This window comes from Peromyscus eremicus, chromosome 8b (genome assembly GCF_949786415.1).
Source record: "Peromyscus eremicus chromosome 8b, PerEre_H2_v1, whole genome shotgun sequence".
Lineage (NCBI taxonomy): Eukaryota > Metazoa > Chordata > Mammalia > Rodentia > Cricetidae > Peromyscus > Peromyscus eremicus.
The window spans coordinates 20,077,768-20,097,652 of NC_081424.1; the positions used below are offsets into that span (position 1 = coordinate 20,077,768).

General features: G+C 42.5%; 1 protein-coding gene and 1 long non-coding RNA gene across 3 annotated transcripts in view; one reads left to right on the plus strand and one right to left on the minus strand.

The window, feature by feature from the left end:
- Positions 1–276: 276 nt before the first annotated feature.
- Positions 277–19,885, minus strand: part of Man1a1 (mannosidase alpha class 1A member 1) — a 174,384-nt gene continuing 154,775 nt past the window's right edge. Inside the window, exons 8-12 of the mRNA XM_059272584.1 lie at positions 17,346–17,461; positions 12,446–12,665; positions 11,413–11,585; positions 881–996; positions 277–522 (exon numbers count right to left, since the gene is read on the minus strand). Coding sequence (XP_059128567.1) covers positions 396–522; positions 881–996; positions 11,413–11,585; positions 12,446–12,665; positions 17,346–17,461 — 752 coding nt within the window. The 3' untranslated portion in view covers positions 277–395. The remainder of the gene's footprint in view (positions 523–880; positions 997–11,412; positions 11,586–12,445; positions 12,666–17,345; positions 17,462–19,885) is intronic.
- LOC131918477 (uncharacterized) lies at positions 11,976–12,878 on the plus strand. 2 transcript variants are annotated; one of them, XR_009380990.1, is made up of 3 exons: positions 11,976–12,078; positions 12,594–12,650; positions 12,772–12,878. It is a non-coding gene; the product is annotated as an uncharacterized LOC131918477 (long non-coding RNA). The 2 variants fall into 2 exon arrangements; XR_009380989.1 differs by having other exon boundaries at positions 11,979–12,078; positions 12,370–12,650.

The following is a 19,885-nucleotide window of genomic DNA, read 5'->3' on the forward strand; positions in this document are numbered from 1 at the left end:
TAAAGCAGACACCATCTCCTCATAGAGGAGGAAAAAGTTTTGCAGTCAAATCAAATTGTAATTAAGAGGTCACTGGTAGACTGTTCTATTCCGTTTCATGAAAATGATGTCACAACTTCATGAACTCCAGAAACAATAGAGTCCTTAAAAAAAAAAAAAAAAAGACAGACCAACAAAATCAGTGGATCCACTAGCTGAATAACAAAGTAATAAGCAATCGAGGTCCACTGAGGCTTATGATAATGAACGTAAAAGACTGCAAAACAATTTTAGAACTTAGGATAATCATAGACTTTTATCGATCAATAAGAGTTCATCATGTGTCTGATGACCAGGAAAGGAATTATTAAGGTATGCAGTGAGGGAACGAAGCAGAGTGAAATAGAGAATGTCTTTCATTTCTCTTTGACCTCAATTTCCTTTTTCTCTTCTCGGAGTACAGGGAAAGGGTGGGCCTCGGTATTGAAAATCCAGTGTTCTAGCGGAAGAAGATCGTCATCAGAAAATATCAAGTACAAATACCTGGAGAGGAAAAAATGAGACTATAAGGCACAAGAAAGTATGTCACAAAACACATCTGTACTTCTTGTAGAGAACCACAAACGTCAGTCGATTCTAACACCCACCGCCCTTAACATGGCCTTATTCATGCTTTGGGTGCTAGTATATGAGAACTATATGGAGTAACTCCAGGTCATCTAACTCAGCAACGACCAGAGATCCCTGCAGAGACACAGACTGTGATGTCCACACACCCGAACTGGAGTGGAGATCACACATCAGTCCTATTTGGTATATGATGAATATGTTCGTCATGAAGATATCTGTAGAGAAGATCTCCTTAGGGGCCTCAGCACAGTTTGAGGACAATTGTACTTACTTTAGTGTCTCTGCCAGGAAGAAACTTTGCTGGACATCGTCATAACTTTCATTAGCAAAGTAAACGTCCCGCAGGCCTGAGTAGCCACCGTTCACTCTGCAGTGACTTTCCAGAGCCTGAATTGCCAAGAAGAGGGGGGAAATCAGTAAAGTTATTACTAGCAATTTTTTTTATTAGATTGTAGACTCAGATAAGACAAGGTTTCAAAGAGAATAAGAGCTTGTAAGAGTTTTTGATAGAAAAATTAAAAATATTATGACCTATGCGTTATATATCTTGCCTCAAAAGAACACATCCACATTTGATTTTGGAAAAGTTTGCACTCATTTCTAGCATTTCGACTTTTGGTCCAGAGCAGTGGCTCTCAAGCTGTGGGATGCGACCCCTTTGGGGATTGAATGACCCTTTCCCAGGGGTTGCCCAAGACCATTGGAAAACACAGATATTTACCTTGCAGTTTCTAACAGTAGCAGACCCATAGTGGTACTCAAGCTTCCTAATGCTGAGACCCTTTAAGACATGTGGTGACGCCCCCCCATCATAAAATTATTTGTATTGGTACTTTATAGCTGTAACTTTGCTACTGTTATGAATCATAATGTAAATATCTGTGCTTTCTGATGGTCTTCTGTGACCCCTGTTGAAGGGTCATTTGACCCCCCAAAGGGGTTGCAACCCACAGGTTGAGAAACAATGCTCTAGATTAAAGCCAAGGCAAATCAAAGTCCACCTGCTACATCCAGCCCACTGTCTATTTCTGTAAATAAAGTTTTATTGAACTATGGCTAGACTCTCTTCACTTGCTTACATAGTGTGTGGCTGTTCTTGCACCACACTGACAGCGGTGAGTAGTGGTGGTGGAGATTATATAATTCTGCATGCCCTTTATAGAACAAGTGTGCTGATCTCTGTCTAGGTGTGTTCTCAGTGTCAACTGGGACTGTAAACCACTGGACAAGAAAGTGTGCTGGACCCCAAAAGCTTCTACTTTGATCAGAATATATCAACTACGTCTTTCCAGGTAAGTACTAGGGGATCAAAAGTAGTGGAGTATAATGGTCCTGTGAACTACTAATGATGTAAGTGATAGAACTGAGAAGATAGAAAGCAGTGAGAAACGTGAGGCTGGGATCCACTACAAAACTCAGTTTTTTCTTTTCTTTATCACGATAGAGAAGAAAACGGGATGAATTCACTGACGACTCTAGAAGCTTAGAGAGACATGGTCTGTAGCTGTGTGGAGATAAAAGAATATTTGGAAAGGAGATGGGTTGGCAGCGGAGGGAAGAAAATGTTTGTAAAAACTTAAAAGGCACCCCTTCCATTTTGTTATGTGTCGATGAATTGACTACTGTTTGTAGATTTTTGTTTTTATTTTTCTGTTTCATACTTCTCAGCTTTACCGATATATCAGTGACAAATAAAAATGTCATACATTTAAGATGTATAAATGTGCTGCTTAATGTACAGATTGTAAAACAGCTACCACCATCAAACTAATCAACATATCCATAGCATCACGAGTGGTATTTTTTTTTTGTGTTGAGAATCCTTGAGTGCTACCCACACACTGCTATTCACTATCGTCACCACGCTGTATAGTAAGCTTGCGAAATGCTTTCATCTTTCGGCTGAAATTTTCAAACCCTTTTACCAGTAAATGTCCTTTTCTTCTTCCTCCCGAGTTCCTGGTAACGGTCCCTCTGTTCTCTACTCCTCTTAAGTTAATTATCCTAAGCGCTACATGGAGGTGCTATCTTTCAACACCATTGGAAGTGCGTCTCACATCTCTATTTCTCCATCCGTAGAGGAGCATTTGGATGTTTCTATAGGTTGGCTACTCTGAATCATGCTGTGACGAATGTGAGATTGCAGAAAACCCTTAGATCTTATTGCATTTTCTTGGATATATGGCCCCAAATGGGACTGTTTCCCCTTATGACAGTCTGTTTTTAATTTTTAAAGAAATCTCCACACTATTTCTCATGATGGTCATACCAGTTTGTATTGCCACCGACAGAACACAAGGGTCCCCTTTTTTTCACACCTGTGACACTCCGGGTAATCTCTTGATTTTTTTTGATAACAGCCACTTTCAGAGAAGTGAGGTGGTCTCACCATGGCTTTGCTTGCATTCCCTATGATGAGAGATGCTGGGACCTTTTACATACGGGTTTTGGTTACTTGTATGCTTTCTTTTGAGATTCTTCGGCCTACTGAGATTCTTTGCCCATTTTCAAAAGGGGTTCTCTCTCATCACTGAGTTCTATGAATTCACCATTTTGAATATTAACTCCTTATAAGATATAGTCACAGAGTGTACTCACAAAAAGTCAGCCATAACACTATGAGGCACTAACATCTTATGGGAATACAGTCAGAGAGAAAAGTCAGCATGTGGCTATGTGACAGCAAATGGCTGAAAATACTTTCCATGTCCTGTTACTTCAGTTAGGTTGGTTGTTTCCTCTGCTGTGCAGAAATGTTGTAGACTGATAGGGTCCTGTGTGCTTTATTTGACTTTTGTTACTGTGCCGTGAGTGTCAAATCCGATAAAGCCACCGACAATCTAATAGCAAGAAGATTTTTTCCTCAACATTTTCTTTCAGAGTTTTATTTATTTCAGATCTTATATTTAGTTCTTTAAAAATTCACACTCTGCAGAAAACTGCCACCTGAAACCTTGTCCTGATTCACAGAAAGCTGAGATGGTTCATCCTCACTGTCAACATGACTAGACGTAGAATCACTTAGGTAACTTAGCCCTGGCCATGCCTCTGAAGGTGTTTCCAGAGAAGGAAACTGAGGAGGGGATTTCATTAATGAATATGGGTGGGACCAATTTATTGGTTGGGGTCTCAGACTGAAGAAAAAGGAAAACAGGAGAAAGGATGAGCACCAACATTCATTGTTCTCTGATTCTTGACTCTGGATGCAGTGTGACCAATTAACTACCTTATGTTTCTGCTGCCATGACTTCCCCCCATGACAGACTCCTTCAATCCTGGAGGCCAAATACATTTTCCTGCTTTAAGTTATACTTGTTGGGTATTTCTCTCACAGCAACAAGTTCAGTAACTAACAGAGGAATTGGTATTGAGGAATGGGCCAGTGCTGTGATAAACCTGGCCATGTGGCATTAGGCTCTTGGAACTGGCTGGTGGGGGGGCGGTGGCTAGGAAGAGCTTGGAGAAGTTGGATAGGTAAACCCTACAGTGCCATAAGCAAAGCTTAATGGGCCCTTCTGGGAAAAAAGTAGACAGAGGAGGTCCAACTAATGATGACGTAGAAAGGAACAAGAATAAATAAAACTAGGAACGAGTTTTATTCTAGAAGTCATTGGTGTTATATTCTGGCAAAAAAATCTGGCTGCACTGTTCTTGTGTCCAGAAAATTTGAGTGAGCCTGGAATTCAAGCACAGTGGACTAAATTGTTCTGTGGAAGAAATCCGAAGACAGCATAACATGTAGGCTGGGCTGTGATTACTTCTTAGTGCATGTATCCAGATTTACAGTGAGAAAGAGCAGAAAGTTCAGCAGAAAGACCTTAAAAATATTAGCCAGATTAACATATCTAAGAAATTTCACACTTTGCCCTGAAACTACGAGAAAGGTTCCCTGAGGGCAAGACTCATCATCCAAAGTTGGAATTTGTAGAATTAATTTAGAAGGAGAAAGCTTGAATCAAGAATGTTGCTAAAGGGATCATCCACTGGAAAATAACTGCCTTGGAGAATGCTCCCCCATGCTCAGCCACTGACATACACAGAGGTCGCTACAGCTAAGGCAGAGAGGAGCTAGATAATTCCTGAGCTGGCAGCAGAACTTAGCTGCATCGTCTACATATTGGTGGTTTTTCAGGCATGCAAAATGCAAGAATTCCTGGGTAATTAAGTCTTACATCAAGGTTCCAGAAAGTGGCTGGGGCTAGCAGTGTTTGGCAGAGTTGGAGTCCTAACCAGGAGGCTCTGAGAGTCCATTGCTTAGAGCTGTGAAGCCTGAGTTGCAATGGAGAAACCATGATGTTGGAGTTGCTAAGACCATTGGCCATCTTTTGAGGATAACAGTATGCTTTAAGTGGAAAAGCCCAAGGCGAGGAGGGTACATGTGCTGCAGTTTGCAAAACTCGAGAAGCAGGGTTAATGAAAGCTTTTGGATCCCAGATTATGTCACTGAAATCCCTAGACGCCAGGCATGGAGCTGGAGGTGTTTTGTTTTTCTCTCCCTTGGGTTTTGGTCTTGTTAGCAAGGTCTTTCCTTGCTACCCTCCCTTCCCTCCCTTTTGGAATGGGAACATTTCCTCTATGTCACTGTATATTGGAGGTACACAACATGGAATTTTGATTTTAGAGATGGTGATGGTTAAAAGATTGCCTTAAGTCTCAAGATTTTGAACTTCTGCTTTCGAAAAAAGCTAGAGTTGTTACAACTTAGTGGATAGAGATTCTTGGAGGTAAACGAGGCATTTTGCATTGTGAAATGGCCACAAGCCTTTGCAGGGGTAAAAATGCTATAGATTAAAGTGTGTCTGGGTATCAAGTTGAGTTGTCAAAGGTCGGACTTGTGATAGTTCACTGTCTACTGAATGGATTGGGCATTACCTATGAGAGATACCTCTGAGCATTCTGTGAGGGCGTTTTCAGAGGACTTCATTGAGGAGGGAAGCCTTACTCTCATTGTGTGTGGTACTATGGATGCAGGTTCAACAAATAGGAGAAAGCATTCATTTCTCTCTGAATTGTGTCTGTGGACATAAACAGCCATTCCAAGTTCCCCCCACTATGCCGTCCCCACCATGATGACTACATCCTCAAACAATCATCTTAAAAACATTCTTTCTGTATTAAGTTGCTTTTGTTGGCTATTTTGCAAAGCAGCGAGACAACTAATAAACTGTATACACACAAAAAAAGCCAAGATTGAGATTAAAATTATAATATCATAAGAGTAATAGTGAAAGCTATATAAGCAAGGTAAAGTTACTCTTAATTGCCCATTCTAATTTCTATTTACACTATGAATCACAATCCTGTCTCTCTTTTACATATGTGTGCACGTGTGATCATGTATGGGTAGATACGTGTGTATGGAGGCTGGGGAACAGCCTCCCTTAAATGTCAACCTTATGAAGACAGTCACCTCCTTTGAGACCAAGTCTCTCATTTGTCTGAAGCTAATCAATTAGGCTAGACTGATTGGCTATCCATCCCTAGGGATCCTCTTGTCTCTACCTCCCCAATGTTGGGATTATAGGTGCATGCTGCTGAGCCTGGCTTTTTGTGGGAGTGCTGGGGATTGAACTCAGGTCCTTATGCTTGCAAAGCAAGTATTATACTAACTAAACCGTTCCCTGGCTATGCTTTTCTCTTACACTTATAATCATATTCCATACCCCCCAACATTACATGTGTTTTCATGTTAGTTATGAAAAACTTTCATTAGCTAGAAAAGGAGTTTGAAAAAAAAAATTATGCTTTAAAAATGGAGCTCAGAAAAGAAGAAAGAGAAAGCATGTAGCAGCCACGATGGTTCCTGAGCAAGCAGGGACATTGTTCCTAGTGCTCAGCCTCAATCAGCTGATACTGATAACGAGGCCATTGGATTTCACATCAAGGACAGAGGGCAGAAGAAAAAAGAGCAGTGATTCACTAGGAGAAGCGCTTAATTGCTAGGTGAAAGGAAATCCAGCCAGTGTGCTACATGAACAAAGAAAAGAAAAATTCCTCATGGTTTAGTACTTAAAAAAAATTTTTAGGAAATGAAAATGATAAGATTAAAAAGATGCTTCAATTAAATTCTAAGTATTATACAATAAGACAAAATTGGGGGAGAACCCTCAAGGCAACTTCCAATTCCTATTATTTTTCTCTCCCTTTTTGATAGGAAGGGCTGTCAAAAGCAGCCAAGTATTAGATACATGGACTAAGCCAAAATTTATCTGTAAAGGGGGAAAAAGGTCAGCATTTAAAAAAGAAACAGGTGAGGTTATTCTGGTATATAATGGAACCCACTTTCCAGATATTTTCTTAAAACTGTCCTAATCACAAAACCTGTTCTTGGTTATTCCCTTGAAGCTCTTGGGTGATGATCATCTGAGCCAGCCAGGCACAGTGATTAGTTATCCTTTCTGTCTATGGAAGTTTCCATGAGTTCTCTCATTTGGTACAGAGTTGGCAGATGGACACAGTGGCACATGCCTCTAATCTCAGCACGTAGGAGACTCAGGCAGGAGGACTGTGTTTGAGGCCAGTCTGGGCTACCTAATGATACTCTGTGTGAAGCAAACAACAAAAACCCAATTGTCTGCTCATCCAGCCATCTACCTGTCTAACCAACCAAACAACAACAACAAAAAAAATCAGGAAAAGAAAAGAGAAAAAGGGTTGCCGCCTTTGGATACAGACAACACACAGTCACCTTTCTTTACAGTGCGTACTCAGTCATTCTTTTTCCTTCTGTAAGTTCTCTTCGGGCAACAGGCACAATACTTGTGCTCGCTAGTTCATGTCAACTTGACATAAGTTACAGGGATATGAGAGGAGGGAACTGAGAAACTGCCCCCATAAGATCAGGTTATAGGCAAAGCTGGTAGAGCATTTTCTTAAGTAGTGATTGATGGGAGAGGGCCCAGATTATCGTGGATGGCACCCCTCTGGTCTGGTGGTCCCGGGTTCTGTAAGAAAGCAGGCTGAGCAAGCCATGAGGGGCAAGCCAGTAAGCAGCACCCCTCCATGGCCCCTGCATCTGACCCTGCCTCCAGGTTCTTGCACTGCTTGAGTTCCTGCCCTGACTTGCTCCAATGATGAACAGTGATGTGGAAGTGTAAGCAAAATAGATCTTTCCTACCCAACTTGCTTTTGGTCATGGTGTTTCATCACACCAACAGAAACCCTAACTAAGACAACAATCAAGAACACAAGTTGGGGAGAGTGGGACATTGACCTGAAGTCTAGATTTTTCTAATTGTGGACCCTGAAATTGCTTAATATGGGGAGTGCCCTCAACATAGGGTTTCAGTGAGAAGAAGGCAAATAAATGCTTCCTTTTGGCAGCCCAGCTATTTTCAAGTTTTTGAGGCCTCATGTAAATTAAAATAATTTACAAGTGAGGATAATGTGGAGGACACTTTTTACTTTCATAAAACCAGGTACCCCGTGTCAAAGTCTAAATACAAGAACAAAGCACTTGTATGCATTGGCTGGAAAAGCTATGAGTCCTCTTGTTTTGTACAGTTAATATGTGCTAATAGCAAAATCTCCAAACAAAAGTGTAAATGTTAAGACATCAGGACTGTGAAACTGGAAACAACAGGTTCCTGGGCCTACATGATGGATTCTGATTCTAGCAGTTTCTCAGCAGTAAAAACACTCACATCTCGGGCAGCTCATTTCCTTAGTCTGCTCTGGTGATGCTCAGCCTCTGGGCATTCTGGGTAAGGGCTTATCTTATTAGGGGCCAAATGCACTACAATGTGCTAATAGCAGAGGGCAGGACGTGGAGACTGTCTATAGTGACTGTAGCTTGAACCCGTGGATGGAAGATAATCTTGACCCTAACTGACTATAACTTGGGGTTGGGCCGAGTAAAAAAATAAACAGCAGAACGAGGCAGACTCTTAGGAAGTATTGCTGTGAAGACAGGAATTGGATAGTCAATCCACGGAGATTTGCAAGAGTCAACCCCAATCAATAATGCCTCCAAGGCTATCTGCTTGAGATTGCTCTGGTCTCAGGGACAAAAAACAAAGACCCAGGCATCACAAACATATCACAAGCGCTTGGAAAGAGGGATCAAGCCTGGGGAATTAGAAGCAGGAATGGGAGAGAAACACTGCTCTCAGATTCCGAATGTTGGTGAGGAAAGGGTGGGGTCCGAGACATGGAAGAAAACTGTGAAGAAATCCAAAGCTCACGACCTCTTGTCTCCTGTGGATCAGATGAGGTATTACCTAATCGGTATGAATAAACAGGAACAACTATTATTCAGATAAATCTTCTGCCAGCTGCCACATATTCAGTTGGGACAAGTACAATACAGTTCTTGCCATTACTGAGAGATAGCAAATCAAGTACCAGCTACAGGTTACTTCTGTTAGGTGTGTTCACAAGTGCCCGAATGAGTATGATTGGTGGGCTGCTATTTACCCAGGAAGGTGGGCTCCAGGAGTATATACACTGCTCTAACTTATTTGAAATAATTATGCTATTTGATAAAGACATGGAAATCAATTTTACTGAGTGTATCAGTGAAAGAATGCTGTGAAAGGTGTTTTTCTTTCTTTCGTTCTTTTTTGTGGGGCAAGATGATGGGTTATAAATACTTTACAAACCCAGAGCGGAAGTGAAAAAAGCATGGCATGAAGGAGCCTGGACTCAGCACGGGGGACTAACTTTGCTTGACCATGATTTCAGTGTAGGCCAGAGGTGTCATGACTCAACTAAGAGAAGAACTGGCCCTTTGGTGGGGGGATCACTCTGCAGAGGGATTCTTGAGTTACACGGCCAATCTGTGAAAGACCCACAGCTGGAAACCATGTCAGTGCGAGCTGGTAGAATTCCCTCTCTTCAGAGAATTAAAAAACTGAAATACAGAAGTGAGAGCTCCAATCCACCAAACATTATGGATTCTGGCTTCAAAACAACTTCCATTCATTCAAATATGGAATGAACAACTTGATAGTTAATAAATTCTGTCTTCTTTAATACAAAGTCTTTGAATCGATGAGGAATACACAGCAAAAATAAGGAGACGGATACTGTTTTTTTTTTAAATCTGTGTGTGTGTGTGTGTGTGTGTGTGTGTGTGTGAGACAGAGAGAGAGAGAGAGAGAGAGAGTTGCCACCTCAATATACGTTATAACCATCTGTGAGATGGACACATCTGTGGGGGATTATCTTTATTATCTTGCACTTGGTAGGAAGACCCACCCACTGTGGGCGGCACCATTCCCTGGACAGGATCCTGGACTATGTAAGTAGAGAAAGGTCAGTGAGCAACAGCATTTCTCAGCAGTGTGACCAGATGCTTCAAACTCCAGCTGTGTTGACCTCCCCACCATGGACCGTACCTCTGAACTGTGAGCCTGAATAACAGAATCAACCCTTCCTCCCTGGTTTTTATGTGGGGGTTTGGGATCTGAACTCAGGTTCTCATGCTTGCACAGTAAGTGACCTCTCTTTTTTTTTGAGATAGGATCTCATGTAGCTAGAGGTGGTTTCTAACTAAGCACATAGCTGATAATGACCTTGAGCTTCTGTTGTTTCCGGAGTGCTGGGATGCTAGTGTGCACTGCCATGCCCAGTGCATTGGTACCGGAGTCAGAACCCAGGCCCTACATGCTGCAGTGCAAGCATTCTTGAAACCAAACCACACCCCCAGCCCTGGTGTTAAAGCTGATGAAATAGGTTATTCTTGATGTTTCCAATTTAAGCCAGTATTTGCAATTCAAGCTCACAAGGCCTTTGCAGGACTCGTCACAGCCAGCCTCTTATCACCGATGCTTATTCGGAATTCACTTTTAACACATTTGCTTCCAGAGGGGGAAAATGTAAATTTCAACCAGTGGAATCACTACTGATGGAATATAATTAGAAAACTGAATATTTTACCTAAAAGGACTGATGATTAGTGATAACAGGCGCACTAAGTAAAGAGTGTAGTAAGGAAGGCTCATCGATGGCTTCCTAAGGTATCAGCTAAGCTTGCACGGACTTCCTGAGACTTCCGAGACAGGTCCTTTCAAGATCACTGTTGATGGCAGCTAGCTTACTAACAGGGAATGGAGAGAACAGAGCCAACTCAAGCATTTGCTTGTTCTTCTTCTCCACATTTCCTCGCCCTCCTTTAGAACAAGAGCCTTTAACACTAGACATGGTTGGATGTATGTAGCCGAGGGCTCCTCTGGCACCTAGAGCACAACTGATTAGGGAGATAATGCTCCACATGCGGTAGGAAGGGACCCAAGAAAAACCGCTAAAGCACCACACTGAGACAGATTAGAGAGATCCTACTGGCGAAGAACCCTTGGTGAAGAACCCTTGCCCAAGGGACACTCATCTCAGAGTTCTTCCTAGATGTAAGCAGATGGTTCACCCCAGGTGAAAACACAGGGTGTCGTTAAAGCCCAAAGACCAACGGGAAAGGCATGGATTCGGAAGCGGTGGACTTCAAGCAGACAGCGACAGCACTGAGCATCCAGAAGCTGTCCAGTGTCCCGGTGGAATAAAGCAACTATTCTTTCTACAGTTAGGATAACTTCTTCCCGTCACATGCCTTTCCAGATCTTTCTGTCTAGACCCCTAACGTCCAGTATTCAAATCTACCTGCCATACAGTTACATCATTGCTCCCTAAAGCAAAGCTAAAGCCCACGGTGCGGAGCGACTTAACCGGAAACAGCCGGTCCTGAACGGAACAAACTCCATAGAGCTCCAGAAATCCCAGAAAAGTTGCCATGACAGATTTACAGACACTGTTGAACATTTTTTCTCCCTAAGAAACTGATTGTAAGAAACACGCAAATGAAAACATCACCTCTACGGCTTCCCAGGCCCAGGTTCTGTACTTGGGATCATGAGTCAGTCGCCACATGTACATGTAAGTCTCGATAACTTCCGGCCGTAAGATGTAGTACTTTTCATTTTGCCTCGTGGCAATGGCTTCCACACCGCCATCAAATCGGAAAGCTTCTGGTCCCAGCTTCATGACTAAAACACATGCGCTCAGTTAACAGGGGTTACCTCCTGAGTAAGGCTACAATCTGGACAAAACTGTAAAGTGCTTGACCATCCTGAAGACAGATAGATGCATGAGGGACCTTTTTAAGGGCTAGTTATACACAACAAATAACATACAATACTCAACATATTTCTAAATTTGAGTCATCCACAAGAATCTATTTTAGAAAACAGCAACAATTCTTTTTTCTTTTTTCCTTCTTTCCCTCACTTAACTCTGATTTATTGAACACCCACCAAGTGTTTATAAAGCACCACAGACATTTGCTAGGTGGCTGGAAGCTTGGTGGCTGAGAATTCTACGAGTATGTCACAAAAGGCCAGCTACTTAATCTTTGTGTTTAAATGCTTATTTTAATAAATAGGAAGCCAGACATATAATCTCCTTATGGGACTTTGGGGGGAAGTTTCTTTTTGTATCAGATCAGAGACACTTACTCAGTGTTATCGAGGTAAATCAAAGGTCAGTAAATGAGGCTGGCTTAACTTGCATGGCCTACATTTTTTTTTTTTTTTTGTTTTGTTACTGGACACACTAAGATGTATATTTTTGTATAAAAGTAGTGACTTTTAAGTAAAGATCTAAATTCCTTTCAGATATTAGTATCATCAAATTTCACAGTGGTTTTCTTTTCTCCCTCCCTGCCTCCCTCTCTCTCTCCCTCCCTCCCTCCCTCTCTTCCTTCCTTCCTTCCTTCCTTCCTTCCTTCCTTCCTTCCTTCCTTCCTTCCTTCCTCCTCTTTCTTCATGATAGCTATGGCAAAGCTCTTTATTGAATGAAATCAAAGCACGGGGGAATGGCCTGGGAATGAAGAGTAACAGGTACTCACAGGTACGGTTGTAAGATTCATGACAGGTGCGGGCGATTTCAGCTCCAAGTTCAAGGTAGTGTTGGGCCAGGGCTTCGGGAGCTCCATCTGCCCCGAGTGCAAACATGCCCCCTGCAAAGCATGTCAAGTGGCCCATTTTGTGTTCCAGGAGGCCCCCTTTCCACTCTGCAATGTATGTTAGTCCCCCGCTGGACTTGCGGATCAGGTGAGTCTCAATGGCCTGAAAAGAAGACACTTTTGATAATCTCTGATTTTTCTCAAATTTATAATAAATTCTATATTACTGCATAATCAATTGTTTCCTTTTCATTCTTTTTTTTTATGAGACATGGTTTTGCCACAGATCACTGGTTGCCTTGAACTCACTATGTAGCGTAAGATGGCGTCTCACAGCAATTCTCCTGCCTCAGCTTCTTGAGTGCTGACATATGGGTATGTGCCAACAACACTCTCAGTTTTATACTGTAATTAAAAACATATATATATGTATAGATATATACATATAGAAAATACTACTTGCAATTTGAGTTTGTTATCACAAATCTAATTGGATCTGAAATGTTACGGCTTTCTGTACTCTTTCCTCGACTCCCTGCTTCATTTATTCACCTGGTTAGAATTTTGTTCTATTGTTCCAGTCCCACTGGCTTTGTTTGGCTCCATGACCAAACCCAGTTCTCATTTGCTAAACGCCATTCCCTTCTCACAGACAGGACGCTGCAGCCATGTCTGAGTTGAGTCACTACAAAGCCCAGGCCCCACTGTAGAAGAAGAACAGAATGTGCTAGGGTCTTAGATCCAGCATGGTGGCATTACTGTTTTCTCCCACATAGGCTTCAACAGAAAAAATGGAGTAGCAAAGATGGGCTATTCTAGAGTCAGATTATATGGTTTCAAATTGTAGCTCTGACATTGTCAGGGAAAGCTGCATGCAATTTATTTGTCTCAGCATAGTCCTCATTTATAAAATGGGAACAACACTATCTATTGGAAGACTCTGAAGCATTTTGTTTAAAGAAGTCCTTATTGGAAGTAGTCCAGGTAAGTCCCTTATTTACATCTCTTCTGTGGAGGGCCTGGGGAGATGGACCTGGAGAGTAAAGCCTGGCAACATGCTGGGAGTGGTGGCCCTGACTGGAATCTCAGTGCTGGGGAGGAGAAAGGCGGAAGCCTGGGCCTTACTTTGCTGGCCAGCCAGGGGAGCCTCATCAGTGAGCTCCAGGCCAATGACAGACCGAGTCACACACAGAAAACTGAAGGGAATGACTCATGAGGAATGACCCCTGAGTTGACCTCTGGCTTCCATGTGCTCATATGTGCATCCACACATACGTGAGAAATTAAGTCAAGCTCTTCCTTTGTTTATTCTTTTAAAGAACATATTCCTGTACCGTTAAAATTTTTAAAACAAATGAAGATATTTAAAGCTAGGATAAAAATTAATATTTACAAAAATGACTTATATGGCATATTTTATTTATACGTATGAACTACTGGTATTATCAAAAACTAGGTCAGAATGAAGTAAACCTTGTATTTAAAAAAATCAAAAAGTATGAAGCGTGCTTGGAATTACTAATTTCCAATTTTTATTTTTGATAGAGAATGATTCGCACGTCATGACCCAGGAAGGAAAGGGCTCGGATGGGGTCTGTAGCAATCACTGATGTCAGAAAAAGGAGGATTTTCAGGAAGCACATTTGGGGAGCTAGAGAAGAATGACCGGAAATGGATCTGCGGGCAGAGGAGAACTTCTCTACCTTTATGGAAATAAACAAATGAGAGCAAGCCAGTAGGAAATAAATGACAACTGCTGTGCTCATTAGCTGTGGTTAAGCTAATTTTATTGATGGTTTAGTTATTACATTAATATTTCATTCTCATTTAATACCACCGAACATCTTAGCTATTTACACTTCTCATAACACAAATTGCAATAAAGTCCTTCAAGCAGATACTTGTTCATCACCCAAGAAATTATTCTTTCTACATGGCAAGAGTAATAGCTTTTGAGCACAGATTAAAGAAACATTATTACCCTGTTATGGAGAGTGAATAAAGTACTGTATTATTTTTGCATGATTCTGACCAACTTGCTACCTCCTAAAACAAACTATGATGAAGTTCTGTGCCCAAAGCAATGGTTTTGTGTGGAAATGGAAAAATGTAAATATACCCTACTATGACTCTAATAAATATTTTTTTTTGCATCAAATCTACAGTGAATTGACTAGGGGAAAGAACATGATATATTCTGTGGTTTAATTCTTCCATATTTGTATTAATTTGATGAGGCCTTTGAACTTCTAAATGATACTTCACCTGCCCATGTATCTTGCCCCACTCTGGGTTCTTAGTGTCCAGACAGGCCATAATAAGCAGCTGAGAGATCAAAGTATTGTGTAGTTAAAGCACACTGCGAGACATCCTATCTGAGTCCATCTAAAGCTAAAACTGAGTGACCACATCCCCAGGGATTCAACAGTTCAGAACAATAACACACAGTATCCTTCTCTTGATACAGGCAGATTTTTTTTGTTTTCATTCTGTTCTTCAGGCTGGCCTTGAATCCCCCAAGTCAACGGAGCCTTAGGCTTGGTGTATTTCTGCCCTGACTCATCATAATCTTTAAAAAATGTGTTTTGCTTATACTTTCAAGTTTCATACATGTATGCAATGTATTTTGATCATAATTACTCTCCAAGCCCTTCCCCAACTCCTTCCAGATGCTCTCTCCCTCCCTTCCCTACTTCATGTCCTCTTTAAGAAAACAAACAAACAAACAAACAAGCCCCCAAACCCCACTGAGTCTAATTAGTGCTGCCCTTGTGTACACAGGGGTGAAGTCATTCCCTGGGGTATGGGCAACGTACGAGGGCCAGAACCCTGAAGAAAACTGACTCTTTCTCCATAGCCATCCACTGTCAGTGGTTCCTCAGCAGGGAGCAGGGGGCTGTGTGTCCCTCCCAATCCATTCGGGAATATTGATCATGTGCACAGAAGTACAACTTGGGTAAGAGAAACTTTGCTCTGGAAGAGAACACTGCTTTCAAACTCAACTTTGTTTTTTTTTCTAACATTGCTCTGCAACTTGAAAATATACAGTGGACTGAAAATGTTCTTTTATAATTAAGAGTCACAGGAAACACTTTGCCTCGTTTGTTCTTAATGGATTTTCCTGTCAACTATTTGTCTAAACAGAATACACTCACAGTTAGGTGGGTACAGTTCTAGAAACTGGGCGGGGGTCGGGGGGAGGATACTTCAAACAATATTTCAAAATGGCTTTTCATGGAATATCAAGACCTTAGAGGGCCACTTTAAAATGAAAACAGTTAAAATGTCTGCTGGGTGGATAATTAGATGACACAATGCAAACCAAATTATATTGAAAATAATTCTTTTTTTTTTTTTTTTTTTTTTTTTTGGTTTTTACGAGACAGGGTTTCTCTGTGTAGCTTTGCGCCTTTCCTGGATCTCGCTCAGTAGACCAGGCTGGCCTCGAACTCACAGAGATCCGCCTGGCTCTGCCTCCCGAGTGCTGGGATTAAAGGCGTGCGCCACCACCACCGCCCGGCTGAAACTGAAAAGAATTCTTAAGATTAATACCCGAAACCTCATGGGAGGGAGGAAAAGTAACCTGGGAGATATGAGCTCTCTGGTGCCACCAAATGAGGACAGGACTGTCGGGACCACAGCCTAGCTTTCTTTTGGTGCTCTTCTGGGGCCTAAGGAATTTCTGATGCCTGTGTCTCAGAATGGAGGCTTCTAGTTTGCTTTCTGAAGGCCTCAATTGATCTAGGGAGGGAAACAATGGAATACTCAACCCAGCTAGCAAGGTCAAAGCAAGCTACATTACATAAAAAAACAAAACAAAAACGAAAAAAAAAAATCACCCAGACCTATTAGAGATGACAACACCTTTAGGATAAAGACTTTAAATAAATGGTGTGGGACATTTCTAAGGCCAGGTGTGACAGTCTGTGCCTGAAATCCCAGCACTTGGGAGGTGAAGCAGGATGATCAGGAGTTCAAGGTCATCCTTGGCTGTATAGTTCCAGGCCATAGTAAGCTGGATGAGAGTCTATTTCAACTCTTTCTCCCCAACAAAACAATTTTTTTCCTATAAATCAATAGTATCAATTATAAAAAATGTTCTGTGCATTTAAGAAAACAGGTAAGTTCCTTTGGATTTAGCTGTGATTTTATTAGATCTCTGGAGATGAGTTCAAACCACAGAAGCACTGGACTGTCGGTGATTTTCAGCAATTTTAACTTAGTCAGTTTTCAGAAAACAAATCCAGAGTTCCTTCCTCATTATGTAAAATGTCGCTATCAGACAGGAACATAGTCACGTTGCTTAGGGAAAGGGGCTGATTCCAAGCAATGGGTCCTTCATCAGTGTCACCGTGTGGACATAACAGGGACACTGCTATGATGTCAGGAGACAGTATCATCTTCAGGGAGCACTGCCTTCCACCTGAGCTGCTGCTGGCCAGCATGCTAACTGGCCCATGACCACCTTTCTTTAGACAGGTGGCTGTAGCTCAGGTTGGCTTGGAATTTGCCCTGTAGCCCAGTCTGACTTTAAACTCAAAGCAGTCCTCCTGCCCTCAACCCCGCAGTGGCTGGAAGTCCAGGGGGTTATCACTACGCCCGACTAGATATACGACTCTCAGGTGAGAACTGAACCACATAATAACTCTCACTGCTCTGTTAAGGACTAAAATCCTAAGTATGGTTACTATTGTTATAAATACACTGCAGACATTGAGCTCTCCCTAACTGGAAATACTCTGCAAGCCGCTCACGGGGTACTCTATTTTTTCATTAAAGCCTGATTAATATGCAAGTTGTAAGTTCGAGCGGACGAGCGAAGACGATTTAAACACTGGGTTACCTGAACAGCATCAAAATACATCTTCTTGGCTTCTACGTCAGTCCTGTCAGACATTAACCAGGCCTTGAGCAGATACTCATAAAAGCTGTCTCCAAGTCCTCCGACGGACACATGATCTGAAAAAGAGAGGGAAATGGATTTTGGAGTGACTCAGCCTTTAATTCAGATAATGCAGCAAAATCACATTAGCAATTAGGATTCGAAAGCCGTCAGCTGCAGCCCAATGGAACGCGTGAATTCCAACGAACTCCCTGCTTCAGAAAGACCTTCTGAAACGAGCAGATGGGCTGGGGGCTCATGCGACGCACCCTTACAACCCCCCAGGGGACTTTAGCACACACGATGAGAGATTATGTGGAGTCACTTTTAATGAAGAAACCTGGTTCTCTAGTTCCCACAAACCAACCAACCAACCAAATTAAAATGTTCCAGAGTCTATGTTTAAATATTTAAACTTTAGGTTAGAGCTGAGTAAATTACAAATATAAAACTCTGCTGTAGGCATGAAAACATAAAGTTGTTAGTAAACAACGGCCTCCTCAGGTCCATGTCATTTTTAAGACTCTATGATCGTTTTTCTAGTGTTCTCTGAGGGGAGAAAGGACGGGCCAGGTGTCCTAAGGAGGATGAAAGCAGAACTGTTTGTCTTCCGACGCCTTCATCCCACAGTCCACCTCCACTGCCAATGACTGTGCTCGGTCATCCGCAAAGATCACCTAGTGCGTCTAGGTGTCCTCAAATTCACCACAAGAAAGCTGGTCACCTAGGCCAGGTGAGAGCACAGTGTGAGCCATTCTACTCCACAGGCCACAGGGTGGGGGCGGGGGGGGGGGGGCGCCTTTGGGTGTTTGCTTTTCATCATAAAACATCAAGTATAAACGACTCTTCATTTTTAATGCACACCTACTTCCAAAACCGCAAACACAATCGATTGGAAACACCACACCCAGAATGGAGAGAACTTGAACATTAACAAAATGGCCTTTTGGAGCGTCATAACACAAAGCTAAATCTAAAATGAAAAGTCTGTTTCTTGACTTGGTTGTTCAGGAGTGCATTAGCATGTCTCTAGATATAAAGAACTGAACTGCTCTGCTGCCTAGCCAACAACTCCACTTGGAATCTGCATGGGTGCTGAAAATTGAATACATGAGAAATTACACCTCTCTCTCTCTCTCTCTCTCTCTCTCTCTCTCTCTCTCTCTCTCTCTCTCTCTCTCTTCAACTTCACCTCCTGTTCAGGTTTCCATCTTCCCATTCATACTCACTGAAATGCAGGGTGGTGGTGGTGGTCAATAAGGTTGGGGTGTAGCTCAGCAGGCCACTTGCCTAGCATAAGCTAAGGCTCTGGGTTCAGTTCCCTAGCAACACAAACCCCAATGAGCAAGAGCCATTAGATAGTCATTTATAAAACCATTTTGTCTGACTCCACCTTCCCACAGGCAGTGGGTTCTGACTTCTACACTCTCTCCCTCCCACGTATCTTTTGAATTCCCCTCTTCCCCCTGTTCTCACCCCGTGACCCTGCCTCAAGCTACCACTACCCTTGTCCTAGTCAGCTTTGACCGACAGCTTGACCCAGCCTATAGTCACCTGAGAAAGGACTCCATGATGAGAGACCGAGAGATTGCCCAAATTGGCCTGTGGGCTTATCTCTAAAAGATCCTTTTGGTGTAGGAGCGCCCACCATGGGCTCTTGCACCCTAGGCAGGTGGTGTTAGGCTGTATGAGGGAGTTAAGGTCAAGCCTGGGTTCCAGCCAGCAAGCATAGTTCCTCCATGGTTTTCTCTTTCAAGTTCCTGCCCTGACTCTCTCAATGATGGATTGTGACCTAGAAGAGTGAGCCAAACAAAGCTTTTCCCTCCTAAGCTGCTTTGCGTCAGAGTGTTCCATCCAAGCAACAGGAAGGACATAAGAACAGTTCCTGCTTGTCTCTGCAGTGGCCAATTATCTCATTTCGGCTTTCACTCTTACGGGGTGTGCTGTCTCTACTTAATTTTAGTAAAACTGAATAGCAAGGTCAGTTCCTCCACTGTCAAAGTGCTCAGCACTGTCATTGTACTGGACAGGAAGTCAGCATGTCCTTCACTCCAAGAAGTATGACAGCCTCTCCACACTCCTGCCACGCAGCCTCCTCACAGACCAGTCTGGCCACCACTAACTCAAAGCCCTTCAACCCTGGCTTTCTGAAGACCAGGGAGGTCTTTATGATCCTAGTCTTCTTCATGCCATTGGCCATTTGCACTCTGCTCGCTTGTCAATAGACCTTTTGGGTCCTCAAAATGAACAGCTTCCATCTATCTCCCTCAGGGACTCTGTGGGCCTTGTTTTCTCTGAGTAAATAGACATACCCCATATCCAGGATCACATACTACTTCCCTGAAGAGACCTTTCCTGACAACCTCACAAGGTCTCCTCCTTCATAAGCTTTTGGACAGCACACTTTTCCTTCTAGAATGTGGTCAAAGTACCTTGCCTCCTCACCAAATCGCAATCTACGAGAGCAGAGATAGGTCCTCATGTTTCCAGTCCACAGTGGG